This window comes from Talpa occidentalis, unplaced genomic scaffold (genome assembly GCF_014898055.3).
Source record: "Talpa occidentalis isolate TD23 unplaced genomic scaffold, MPIMG_talOcc4v2.1 talOcc4.16, whole genome shotgun sequence".
Taxonomy (NCBI): Eukaryota; Metazoa; Chordata; class Mammalia; order Eulipotyphla; family Talpidae; genus Talpa; species Talpa occidentalis.
Genome location: NW_023601653.1, coordinates 57,170,877 through 57,183,626, shown reverse-complemented (window position 1 = coordinate 57,183,626; position 12,750 = coordinate 57,170,877). Strand labels below are relative to the sequence as shown.

The window sequence follows — 12,750 nt, the reverse complement described above, 5'->3', positions numbered from 1 at the left end:
TTTGAGCATATTTTCAGTGTGGTTCAGCATTTTCGCTTAATAAGCATTGGCATAGACATGATCCTTTGTAAGAATTTCTGATTCTCAAACATTTCTTCCCAGTGGGTGGTCCTCAAGAATCTCAGGAAAGGTACTTAGGGTTTATCTTTAAAAACACAAATTATGGGAGAGGAGGGGACCCAAGGGACTATGATGGAGAATTACAGTGCTTTTGGTAGTAGGTGTGGTGTGGTAACATATATCTGAAGAGGTGTAAACCTGCACCCCTAAATCATATATAGTATAGTAAACCAATGTTACCTCAATAAAAATATAATTTAAATATACATAAAAAGTTAAAAATATACAAAGTCAAATTCCCAGAACCCAAACTCTGATTCAAGTAAGTCAGGAAATCTACATTTAATTACTTATCAGAGATGATTCTGATGCAAGGGGTCTTAAAGCCACACTTAAAAAATACTGCCCTAGCCATAAAGTAATACATGTCTACTTTCTATATACTTAAAATAATTTCCTATAAAACCTATTTCTCAATGAAAGCCATTTCTACTACTTCACTCAACTCATTATGCACAGACAAGGACAGGCATTCTTTATCAGTCATGAAAAAAGGTAAGAAAAATCTTTCTAAAGAAAAGCAGCAAAGATCCAGTGCCTTCAACCAATGTAAATAAAGAAGAAAAGCAGCAAAGATCCAGTGCCTTCAACCAATGTAAATAAAGAAGAAAAGCAGCAAAAAATGAGAGCAAAGTGCTCTCAAGTCACTAAAATATGCCCATTTGACAAATTATTCAGCAGAAATTTTAATTAATATTATGCTTATAGGTTAAAATGTTGATTTTCCAGATCATTCCAGAATAGGACTTGTGGTAATTTATGGGACAATCAGACATTTGTCTCCCATTTTGACACAGGTTTTTAAAAAATAGTATTTATTGATTTTTCTGGATATAAAAGACACATGTACAAGTCACAGAGATGCTTAAATTATAAGGCATTTTGGCCTATTTCTTTCCATCCAATTTTACAAAATTGTTTTAAGAAATATAGCATATAAAAATGCATATCCTGTTTTTTATATAGCCTCATATAAACATTGTCCCATGTCATTAAAATTCCTTGTTCACATAATTTTAATTATTTATGAGATATTCGTACTGTTCATATCACAAGACAACCATTTTCCTATTCATATGTAATTTAAAATTTTTAGCATTTTATTTCTCTTATTGATTATGCTATACTGAAAATCTCTGAGCATAAAAATTTACCCACAGTATGGATTATTTCCCCATAGATAAATTCCTAAAATTGCATAGATGTGACCATATTAATGTTCCCAATTGAAAAGATGTGACCATATTAATGTTCCCAATACATATTGCCTAACTATGTTCCAGGAAAAAAAGTAACAATTTTTTTTACTTTTATTTATTTTTTTAACATTTATCATTTTTTTACATTTTTTAGACAATATTTGCTTCCCCCCACTCCCTCAGACTGAGTCCCCCTAGAATTTCCTTCCCCAAGGCACCCATACACCATCACCACAGTCCCCTGTGCTCCTCACTCTCTCCCTATTACTCCTCTCCCTCCCCCTCCCCTGCAGGATGTCTCTGGTTTATAATTGTCTATTTTTGCTTTGTTCTGGTTTGTATTGTTATTATTACTTTTTTTACACTGATGTCTTATTTGGTTCCACTATATTCCTGTTATAAGTGAAACCATCCGATATTTTTCTTATTCCTTCTGGCTTATTTCACTGAGCATAATTACTTCTAGCTCCATCCACATCGCTGTGAATGGCATCAGTTTAACTTTTTTGATTGTTGAATAATATTCCATTGTATATATATATATATATATATATATATATATATACCACATCTTCTTGATCCAGCCATCTATTTTTTGGGCATTTGGGTAAAAGTAACAATTTTTAATCCCATCAGTAGCATAAAACAGTGTCTAGTTCACCACAGTAATCTTAGCAATATTAACTACCAGATTCTTCCTTTGACAGGCATCCACAGCCTTAAAACAATACAAATTTTAAAAGGTATTTCATTACTTATGCCAAACTATACCCAAAGTATCCCCATAATGATATTATTGGATTATTAATTTCTTTAAATGGAGGCTGAAGTAGCCAAAAAAATCTCGTTACTATTTCTTCTCTCTACCTTTATCTCACATACACACACACACACACACACACACACACACAGCTATATTTCGACACACTATGAATACACATATCCACACACACACCTAGGCATATACACAGATACAAAAACTGCTTCAGATCCTGAATAATCAGTAACAATTTTTTAGTATTCCAGTGTTTTCTCCCCCACTATTTCAATTTCCAACCAGAATGTAAATTCCCTCAGAATGAGGACCTTTTCTATCCCATGTACCTATTCCCTTAGTATCTGTTATAAGGTAGATATTGAATGGAATGGATGAATGAGTGAACGAATGAACAATAATAATAAAGATATGGTGAGTTTATTTGGTCTTAAGATTTTGTAAACCATCAATACCTGGTGTCCCTTTAGGAATTCTGTATTCAACTGCAGAGTCCCAAGACTGTTGTTGTAACTGCTCATTTTCTAAGACTGTTCAAGACTATTGATTCTATTCTGAACTTACAATTGGCCACATTGCTCTGATTAAAAAAAGAAAAAATAATGACCTTTCCTCTAATCACAAGCCAAATACAGTTTTGTCCTCCATCAAGTTTTAAAAAATCAAAATTTTCAAAAGTCAAATATTTATTTCAATTTTCCATGACATGCTTTCAAAGATTTTCTGCCCTTTCCCTCGAGGGGTCATAAAATGAGCATAACATGTTCTAATCAAGCAGAGCTCCACGGGGGGAATGCATCCTTCAACTTACCCCTGTGTCACAGTGAGTCCCTGCTTCTAGGACATGCCTTAGCTCAGCCTTGCCTTGAGATTAAAGCAGGCTTTAATGTTCTTCTGTGGTTTAAGCCCTCAATACAGTATACAGTTCCCTCTTTTATGTCACATGGTTCTGACATAATCAAATAGATCTCCTGTTGTATTCTGTAAGTGTATGAGGATCCTTTCCCAAAGCTGATTATATTCTAGTGAATCAAAATGATAAGTACTTTCAGGTCACGCTACTCAGTTGGTGATTGCCATGTTATTGCTTTATCTCACCTTCTCAATCTCCTCATCAAGACACACCTGTTAGATTTTGGTCTTTCACTTGGATAAATTCAGCAGTATTTAGGGTATACTACTATTCTGAAAGAATGGGGTCTTCCTAGTCTACTGCTTCCTAGATTTAGGTGAAATCTATCTCAAACTCCACATTAGTCACTGGTTTCTTCTGATGAGCAATTGATTTATTCTGCTTTATTAATTCCCATAGCCTTCTTCATGATATCCGTTCAAATCTTTCTATTCTACTTCATCATTCCTTTGTTTGGTGAATGACTTTATGCCTTCACTACAAAAGACACATGCTTTTTAAAAAAGCTCTTATAGCTTCCTTAGCTTGTACTTAAAACTATATTTATTTTCTTCTCCTTACAAATCATCTCTAAGGCTATGTTCCTTTCCAAAACTAGCTTTTTCCTGTGCATTTGATCTTAAACCCTTGATCTTTTGTGAAACAGGCTCTGGATCCATCATTTCCCACTTTCACTGCTGACTCCTTACTTCCTTCACCCAATCTTGGCTCTGCTCTGCTATCAAAAAACATTCTCAGTTCCAACTGTTCTAAAATATCTTCCCTAAAAATTTCTCAGATCCTTTCACAAGGGAACTTTTCAAGAGATTATTATTATATTCTTAATTTTTTTCTGCTTCCTTACCACTTAATATTTTCTTAAAGGAATGGACTTAATTAAGAACCTGCTATGTTCTAGGCATTCTACCAAGCAATTTAGCCTGCCTCATTGAATCCTTGTAAGAATCATACAACTGGGAATTACTTTATACAGCTTAGGAAACTAAGAATATTCTTAAGTAACTCTGCCAAATTGACACAGCTGGTAAGTGACAGAACTGGGATTCCAATTCAGGTCTGCCACACTTCAAAACTCCTGCCCTTTAGACTGTATTATGCTGCCTTAACTTTGCACCCTCTGGCTTCCAGGGAAAGTCTAATGGAAATACATTGTCAGTAGTTTTTAATATCTTAATTGTTCATTCCAGTGGCTTTCCCTCATTTATCATCATGGGAACTTGATAATATCTTCATATTGAAAAATTTTTATTTTCTCAGTTGCAAATGCCTCTTAGATTCTCCCTTCTTTAGTTTCTTTTTCTCCACTGTACCCCATCCTCTGAAAACTTTGGTTCTTCATCCTCTTTATTAACCTCATTCACCAGGGTTTTCAGAAACCACCCCATTCTTCAGAATATTCAGGTACAACATAAAGGGAAGACTCCTCTCCCAAAGGAGCCTTTGTGTACTCATCCACAGCCTTATGACTATGCAGTTTTCCAAAAACAGTACCTTTTACAATGTATGCATCTTTTTTTTCTTCCCTCTCCTAAACTTATGATTTATTTTTCTCTTTTTTATTTTGTCATTACACTTGTCACTGAGTACTATATTCTAGGATATAACCTTGACGGATATGCTCTGTCAGAAAAACATTGCATTAACATTTCCCAGTTAACTTGATCTTAAAGTATATCCCATGTTGGCACTTTTCCCTTGGGCCACACTCCACCTTTATTCCTACAACCCTGATTCATGTATGTTTTATAAGTGAAAAAAGGACATCTACCAAACAATCATACAGATGACTCTGGTCAACTCGACATTGGGATTCATTTACACAATTCTATTAATACCTACTTATTCAAGCTATGAAAGTGTCAACATTCCAAAACTAAGCTCTTATTCCTTCTGGCCTCACTCTCCCTCAAGCAAACTATACTTTCTTCTTTACTAGTCTTAGAAGCACTGTCTAGTGATTAAGTCAAGGATAAAACATCAGGACTCCTTAACTTTTTCTATTTCCTAAAATTCAGAGTCATCAAGTCCTTTTTATTTCTGTCCCCATAAGTATTTTTCTTATTTTCTTATTTTTCTTATACTTCTTATAAATAAGAAATACTTCATTAATACTTTATTAATAAATACTTCATTAATAGTATTTGTTACTCCTCACTTATCAAGTTTTCAAACCAGTCAGTCCTTTATTATTTTTCTTTTGTTAACTCCAATCTATTCTATGAGGTGCTGCCAAATTAATTTTCATGAACCTTAACTGATTAGCTCACTGATATTTCACTCTTGATCAAACACTTTTAAAAAACACCTATTGATGAGGGTGTGCTTTTCAAATTCCCAGCTTAACATCCCAAGGTTCTCCATGATCAGAGAACCTACCTTTTTCCATGTATATATTATGACTAAATTGAATTTCTACAACTTTTACCAAGAAAACTGTTCAAATTGCTTCACTGGAAATGTTCTCTACATTTCTTCAATGGAACACAATTTATCTCCAAGAAATTGCTACTTGTTCATCTAATTTGAATATTAGGTGTGTATATTTGTCCTGCTTTTCTTAATAAACTAAGGAAAAGATTTATGTGTCATTCCTATACAATGTTGGGTAAATCTACAAAACTTTCAGTCTGAATAACTGCCTATGTCCTGATTCTACCAGTTTAAACTTTTGTGACATTAGACAAGTTTAAAATAGGTGGCTTTTTTGATAATCAATTATACCATTGTTAAATACTAAGGACTTTTGGAACACTAAAGTGAGACTACAAGTTGTACATCTAAATCTGCACACCTAGCAAGATGCTTTTCAGAGCAATAAATAGCTGGTGCATGAATAAAAGTCCATGAAAGGAAGCTTCTATACATTGACCACAGCCAAAAAGGCAGCATATCCTAAGGATAAGAGGTTTCTTAGAGCATCATTCCTCAAACTAACCAAATTATTCAGGAATTCTTATTTACAAAAGTCTTTGTGTTGCAAGTACAGCTTTGCATTTTAAAGATCTTTCCTATGGTCTGGTACATGATAAGCATATAATTTCCACATTGTATATTTCCTGGACAATGTATTCTTGATGTCTTATTATATGCCAAGAGAATATAGATCCCTAAAGGAGAATCCAGAGACAAGATTTGTCTTCCAAATTTAATCAGACTGTGTCCCAATAGGAAACAGATGACAAATACAAATTGGATAGTTCAAAGAAGGTATAATGAAGGGATTATCTACAAGGATATAAGAATACAAGGGGCAGTAAACAAGCATGAGAGCAATTCACATTTTTAGGTCAAGGTTGGGAAGTAGTCACTAGAATACAGAAAGAGTAATCAATATAGCAAGCCACCAGAAGAAGAGCTGTAATCTGTGGAGAGACAGTGCCAGTCTGAGGAGACCCCTCAAGAAGAGAACCAAGGGCACAAATGCTCTCCTGATTCCTCCAGTCTTCCATCAGAGCTCCCCATCAGCACACCTAATCAAAAACCACAGGGAAAGTAAACCCAACATCATACTCCATACACACTAGCTTCCCATGACTAGCGGGAATGGAAGAAAGTGAATCTGGAAGGGCGTTCATGTGAATGTGATTTCTAATACCTTACAGGATTTTTGTTTCAGTTAGTTGAAAATTTGACATTCACTAAGTATATGTCATCCCTTTGTTCATTTAGAACTTTACTAGATAAACATATTTGTAGCACTAAATAAATGATGTTTTTGAAAGGATTTCAAGTAACCTTTCTGTATATTATATTCCATTTTAGCTCCCTGAAATATACAGCCTCTTCTAAGCTATAAATGTGATATTTTTCCTGAATTAACTTTATTACATAAATATAATGTTTATCATACTGTTCTTATCTCCCTGATCCTTTTTTGATTCTTATTTTAGAATATGTAAAATACCTTTATTTTGCAAGTACCATGTTCATATTCCAATTGCATATGAATAAAGAAGAATTTATGATGTGAATAAGATTTACTAATTGGACAGATTCATTTTTTCATTCTCTGGGAATGTGACCTATAACCCTACAAGCATGCAAATTAAGCCGTCTGTTTATGACATAAGAGAATGAAAAAAGAGGAAAATTCAATGTCTTTTAACAATGATACAGGAACAGTATCCCAATGTTTCTTAATGAATATTTCTCAAGTCCACTTCATACTTCTTTTAATATACCTCATTTTTGAATAAACATTCTTCAATCCAGCAACTCAAATTCTTCTTCATTCATAAAATGAAGAAATATCAAGATTCTTTTGTCAAGTTATTATATAGCATAACTAATGCATAAAGTTCAAGAAGGGTCTTTAGTGTTTATTTGAAATTAAATTATCCAAGTGTAGCACTGGTAGTCATAAGTCAAACTGATCTCTTCCAAGTTATAAGAAATCCTTGTGGAGTACTATAATCTCTAGTGGCAAGAACTTAAGAAACAGAAGAGGAAAACTGAAGGCATTTTGTTGGAAATGACAATAATTCAACACACATCTATTCACAGGGAATTTGATTATGGAAAATATGAGTTAACTGCTTTATCTTATTTATCTCAACCAGGATGTATTTCTTATCCACTTGCCAATGTTCAGAGTCACTTTTCATTCATTTCTCCAAGGAAGACCTTATATCAAATCCATCAGGAAATTATAGGACAATTTGACTTGGCTACTCAACATGTGTCTCAGTTTCCACTTTTCTAAGGGACTGCAATCCCAAGGGCCTCCCTTATGGTACAAATTAAACTCTTCCAAATTCTTATGCAAAATATTTTCACTGACCTGTTAGGAACTTATTTCCCTTTTACCTTCCTATCTTCAAATTATCCTTTTAAATTATTTTTCAAGTAATAGTTCTTTATACATGTAAGCCTTAAGGAAAAGGATATTATCTAATTTACCTTGGTGATCCCATAGAGAGTCTGGAAAACAATGAGTGTTTAGTAGATATTTGTGGAATATGTAAATAATTAAATGGAAGAATATTTGCTGTTTTCTTTATTGAATATCTTTTCCACTAAATATTTTCATTATCAAAGCATTAAGAGGCGAATGTCAGTCTGAAAAGGCTGACACAAAAGATGTAGTAAGGTACTGAAAAGAGTGTCTGGATTCCATTGACAAACATGTTTGCTATCCAAAATTAAATGTAACTAATTACAAGTTGAACAATAAATTATTTATCCAGTTTAAACAAGGATCAAGAGGAAATAATGGCTCTATCTACAGCATAAGTTACAGAAAATAATTCAAGATGCATGTTCTTGAAAAAGCAATACCCCCCAAAACAGTGCACAATTTAAAATAAGTTGGGAATATTTGGGCTAAATTAAATAAACCATTCAACCATATATGTCCCTAGATATAGAATACCAAAGTACTTTACCATGTAAAAGGTCCACCAAAAACAAACAAAACCAACTCAGTTAATTGAGCGTTAACCAGAAATCATCTCTGAATCTTCTCATTTCCCCTTACCAATCAAATCTAATTTATCTGCAAGTTCTGTGAGTTTGACTTTCAAAAGAACATCTGTCCGCCTCCTTCCATCATGGTTGTTAACACTCTAGGCCTTTCTCACAGTAGTAGCAAAATCTTCCTAACCTGGTATCTCTGCTTCCATTCAGTCTCTTACAATCATTTCCACAAAGTAGCCCAAATGAGTTTTTAAAAATATAAATCAATCTCTTGCTTATTCCTAAAGTGTATCAATGGTTTTAATGTTCTTAAAATTCAATCTTCACATATGACCTCTCGCCCAACTTTCATTCTCAAACTCTATCACTCACCACTCTCATCCTTGTTGACCACTTTTTGTCTGGTAGGCTTCTTTCCTTTTCTATACCAAACTCTCTACGTGAGGGCCTTTGTGCTTGTGTCCTTCTGCTCCTCTTATCATTAGCTTCGTTCAGCCTTCAAACCTCTGCTCAAACATTATCTTTCTCAAACCCCTCTCAAGAACTGGTCTTTCCCAGTGACTTCTCACCAATTCACCAATTTAATTACCTTCATAGCATTCATTACCATTTGTACTTTCAAAATTTTTGACTTTCTACTCTAGACTACAAAGTCTATGTGTATAGCAACCTTATTTATTTTGCTGACAAGAATATCCTTAAGGCCTTAAAAATTGGCTGGCTCATGGCAAAGAATAAATATTTGTTGAACAAATATATTTGTTCATGAGACCATCTTTCAAGCAAAACTTACCAATATTCCACAGAACTCATTTTGGAAAAGTCTAGAATAGCCTGAAAAGTTACCATTTTACAGAAGTCCTTTGTATATTTCCAAGGAATTAAGAATTTCTATCCACATGCAATGGGATTCATAATTTTGATGAGAACAGAGCATACAAATGGCCAAAATCAATTACAGAATATATTTCAAGGCTACTAGATAATTATACATCTACCATGTTTATATATTTTCTTTAGCCACATACTGTAATTTCTACAAAGAATTGTCCTTTTCTTTGGGGATACCTTTATGATTGATTCCATCCTTGTCTAAAAACATTCATTTTCAAAGTTTCTGGTGTTATGCCATTTTTCAGCTTGAAATAGCTTGAAGTGCTTCATCGTTCTTTCAACTATTGTTTGTAACTAAGAGACAACAATCATCAGACAGTGTTATAGCTTCATTACAGATCAGAAAACTGAAACAAGGTCCAGACAATTTGAATGTTTACTCCCCAAAATCACGCAACCTTAACACCCTAGTCCTGGTCCAGTCTTATTTTTGCATTATGTTCTACTTCCCTTATTATTCCTAAATCTCAAGGCAGGCCTCAGAGAAGTCTATATATAGGAGATGGAACATAAAGGATGAGCTTGAGCACTACCTAATTTCAGAGAAGATGTTTAGAAAGACACACTCCTCTTTCCATGAGAGTAGAGCAATCTGATTAGCCATTCATTATGACAGGCATGGCATTAAATGCCAATTTTATTTCACTTTACCTCCTGATAATTGGAAGAATTCATTCTGAAAGAAAATCTTGTCAGTTCCATTCCTGTATATCTTGCCAAGTGACCTATAAGCTGATGGTATCAAAAGAGGAGATGATATACAACTTATTACTAAATTAACACTAATGTTCTTATAATTTTTAACATAACTTTTAAAGTTATCTTCATGTGGCTGATGAATGGTAAAATTACACAAGTCTTGAGTGGGAAGCGATAAAGAAGAGAAGTGTAAATCTTATCCTTCTTCTGCTAATGCACACACAATCAAACTTAGGAAGCTCCTTAAGTTAACCAGAGATAGCAATCCTAATAGAAAATTGGGCAGGGGAGCGCGTCCCTGGCACCGGCATTTTGCAGCAGGGACCTTTCTTGCTGGAGACTGTGTGAACCCAGCAGAAGGCTCACCGAGGAGACAGAGGTTAAGCTGGGAGGCTTGCCCACGCCAGGCACCTTCTAGCCTGCAGTTCCAGCCCAGAGGGGAGCAGCACCCACCGCTGGTGCAGACCGGGCGTGCAGGGGAGCGTGTTCACGCATTGCCATTTTGCAGCAGAGACCTTTCTTGCTGGAGACTGTGTGAACCCAGCAGAAGGCTCACCGAGGAGACAGAGGTAAGCTGGGAGGCTTGCCCACGCCGGGCACCTTCTAGCCTGCAGTTCCAGCCCAGAGGGGAGCAGCACCCACCGCTGGGGCAGACCGGGCGTGCAGGGGAGCGCGTTCCCGCATCGCCTTTTTGCAGCAGGGACCTTTCTTGCTGGAGACTGTATGAACCCAGCAGAAGGCTCACCGAGGAGACAGAGGTAAGCTGGGAGGCTTGCCCATGCTGGGCGCCTTCTAGCCTGCAGTTCCAGCCCAGAGGGGAGCAGCACCCACCGCTGGGGCAGACTGGGCGTGCAGGGGAGCTCGTTCCCGCATCGCCATTTTGCAGCAGGGACCTTTCTTGCTGGAGACTGTGTGAACCAGCAGAAGGCTCACCAAGGAGACAGAGGTAAGCTGGGAGGCTTGCCCATGCTGGGCGCCTTCTAGCCTGCAGTTCCAGCCCAGAGGGGAGCAGCACCCACCGCTGGGGCAGACCAGGCGTGCAGGGGAGCGTGTTCCCGTATCACCATTTTGCAGCAGGGACCTTCCTTGCTGGAGACTGTGTGAACCCAGCAGAAGGCTCACCGAGAAGACAGAGGTAAGCTAGGAGGCTTGCCCATGCTGGGCGCCTTCTAGCCTGCAGTTCCAGCCCAGAGAGGAGCAGCACCCACCACTGGGGCAGATCAGGCGTGCAGGGGAGCGCGTCCCCTGCACCGGCATTTTGCAGCAGGGACCTTTCTTGCTGGAGACTGTGTGAACCCAGCAGAAGGCTCACCGAGAAGACAGAGGTAAGCTGGGAGGCTTGCCCATGCTGGGCGCCTTCTAGCCTGCAGTTCCAGCCCAGAGAGGAGCAGCACCCACCACTGGGGCAGATCAGGCGTGCAGGGGAGCGCGTCCCCGGCACCGGCATTTTGCAGCAGGGACCTTTCTTGCTGGAGACTGTGTGAACCCAGCAGAAGGCTCACCGAGGAGACAGAGGTTAAGCTGGGAGGCTTGCCCACGCCAGGCACCTTCTAGCCTGCAGTTCCAGCCCAGAGGGGAGCAGCACCCACCGCTGGGGCAGACCGGGTGTGCAGGGGAGCGCGTTCCCGCATCGCCATTTTGCAGCAGAGACCTTTCTTGCTGGAGACTGTGTGAACCCAACAGAAGGCTCACCGAGGAGACAGAGGTAAGCTGGGAGGCTTGCCCACGCCGGGCACCTTCTAGCCTGCAGTTCCAGCCCAGAGGGGAGCAGCACCCACCGCTGGGGCAGACCGGGCGTGCAGGGGAGCGCGTCCCCTGCACCGGCATTTTGCAGCAGGGACCTTTCTTGCTGGAGACTGTGTGAACCCAGCAGAAGGCTCACCGAGGAGACAGTGGTGAGCTGGGAAGGTCGCCCAAGATGCCGGCCAGTACCAGCAACACAGTGTCACAAGGAATACAGCAAATTAGAAAACAGGCAGTAGGGAGTAGAAAAACCACATGCAACCCAGCAACTCCTCAGCAAAAAAGCACACCGCAAAAAGAAAACCATCTACCAGATTGCAACGACAGTAAGTTGGAAGAACTTCTGAGCCTTCCAGATAGAGAATTTAAAATTGCTGTGATTAAAAAACTGACAGAAGTCATAAAGGAAAACAATGATAAGGGGAAAATAATTAATGACCAGAAGAATGAAATTGAGTCCCTAAAGAGGGAAGTAAAAGAAATGCAGGAGATCAAAGAATTAATGGAGACGCTAAAGAACTCTGGGAAAAGCAATGAAAGCAGAATAGATGAAATGGAAGAACGAATAAGTACTCTTGAAGACACAGAAATAAAAAGAACTAAAACAGAAAAGGAAGGAGAAGTACGAAGGAAAAAGACCGAAGAAAGACTTCGGGAACTATCTGACTCCATGAGGAAAGGAAATATAAGAGTTATAGGAATCCCAGAAGGAGAGGAGAGAGATGTAGGAACAGAGAAAATATTCATGGATATAATTGAAGAGAACTTCCCAAATGCGAAGAAGGATCTGAAAATTGATATACAAGAAGCAAGAAGAACACCAAACTTCCATGATAAAAGGAAAAATACAGCAAGACACATAATAGTAAAGCTCCCAAGAATCCAAGACAAGGAAAAAATAATGAAACTAACAAGAGGGAAGAAACAGATAACATTCAAAGGGAAACCAATCAGACTGACATCAGACTTCTCTGAAGAAACACTACAGGCAA

The 12,750-nt window shown here is 37.8% G+C and overlaps 1 protein-coding gene across 3 annotated transcripts in view; it reads right to left on the bottom strand.

Annotated features, from left to right (window-relative positions):
• The window catches only part of PLCZ1 (phospholipase C zeta 1), a 214,979-nt gene that overhangs the window by 38,511 nt on the left and 163,718 nt on the right, over positions 1 to 12,750 (bottom strand). The window contains exon 3 of one of the 3 annotated variants that reach the window (XM_054696415.1): positions 9,491 to 9,610. The exons of 1 other annotated variant lie outside the window; for it this stretch is intronic. In XM_054696415.1, coding sequence (XP_054552390.1) covers positions 9,491 to 9,524 — 34 coding nt within the window. In that variant the 5' untranslated portion in view covers positions 9,525 to 9,610. Of the gene's footprint in view, positions 1 to 9,490; positions 9,611 to 12,750 lie in introns of those variants that run through there. One more of the 3 variants, XM_037514277.2, reaches the window with a different exon arrangement.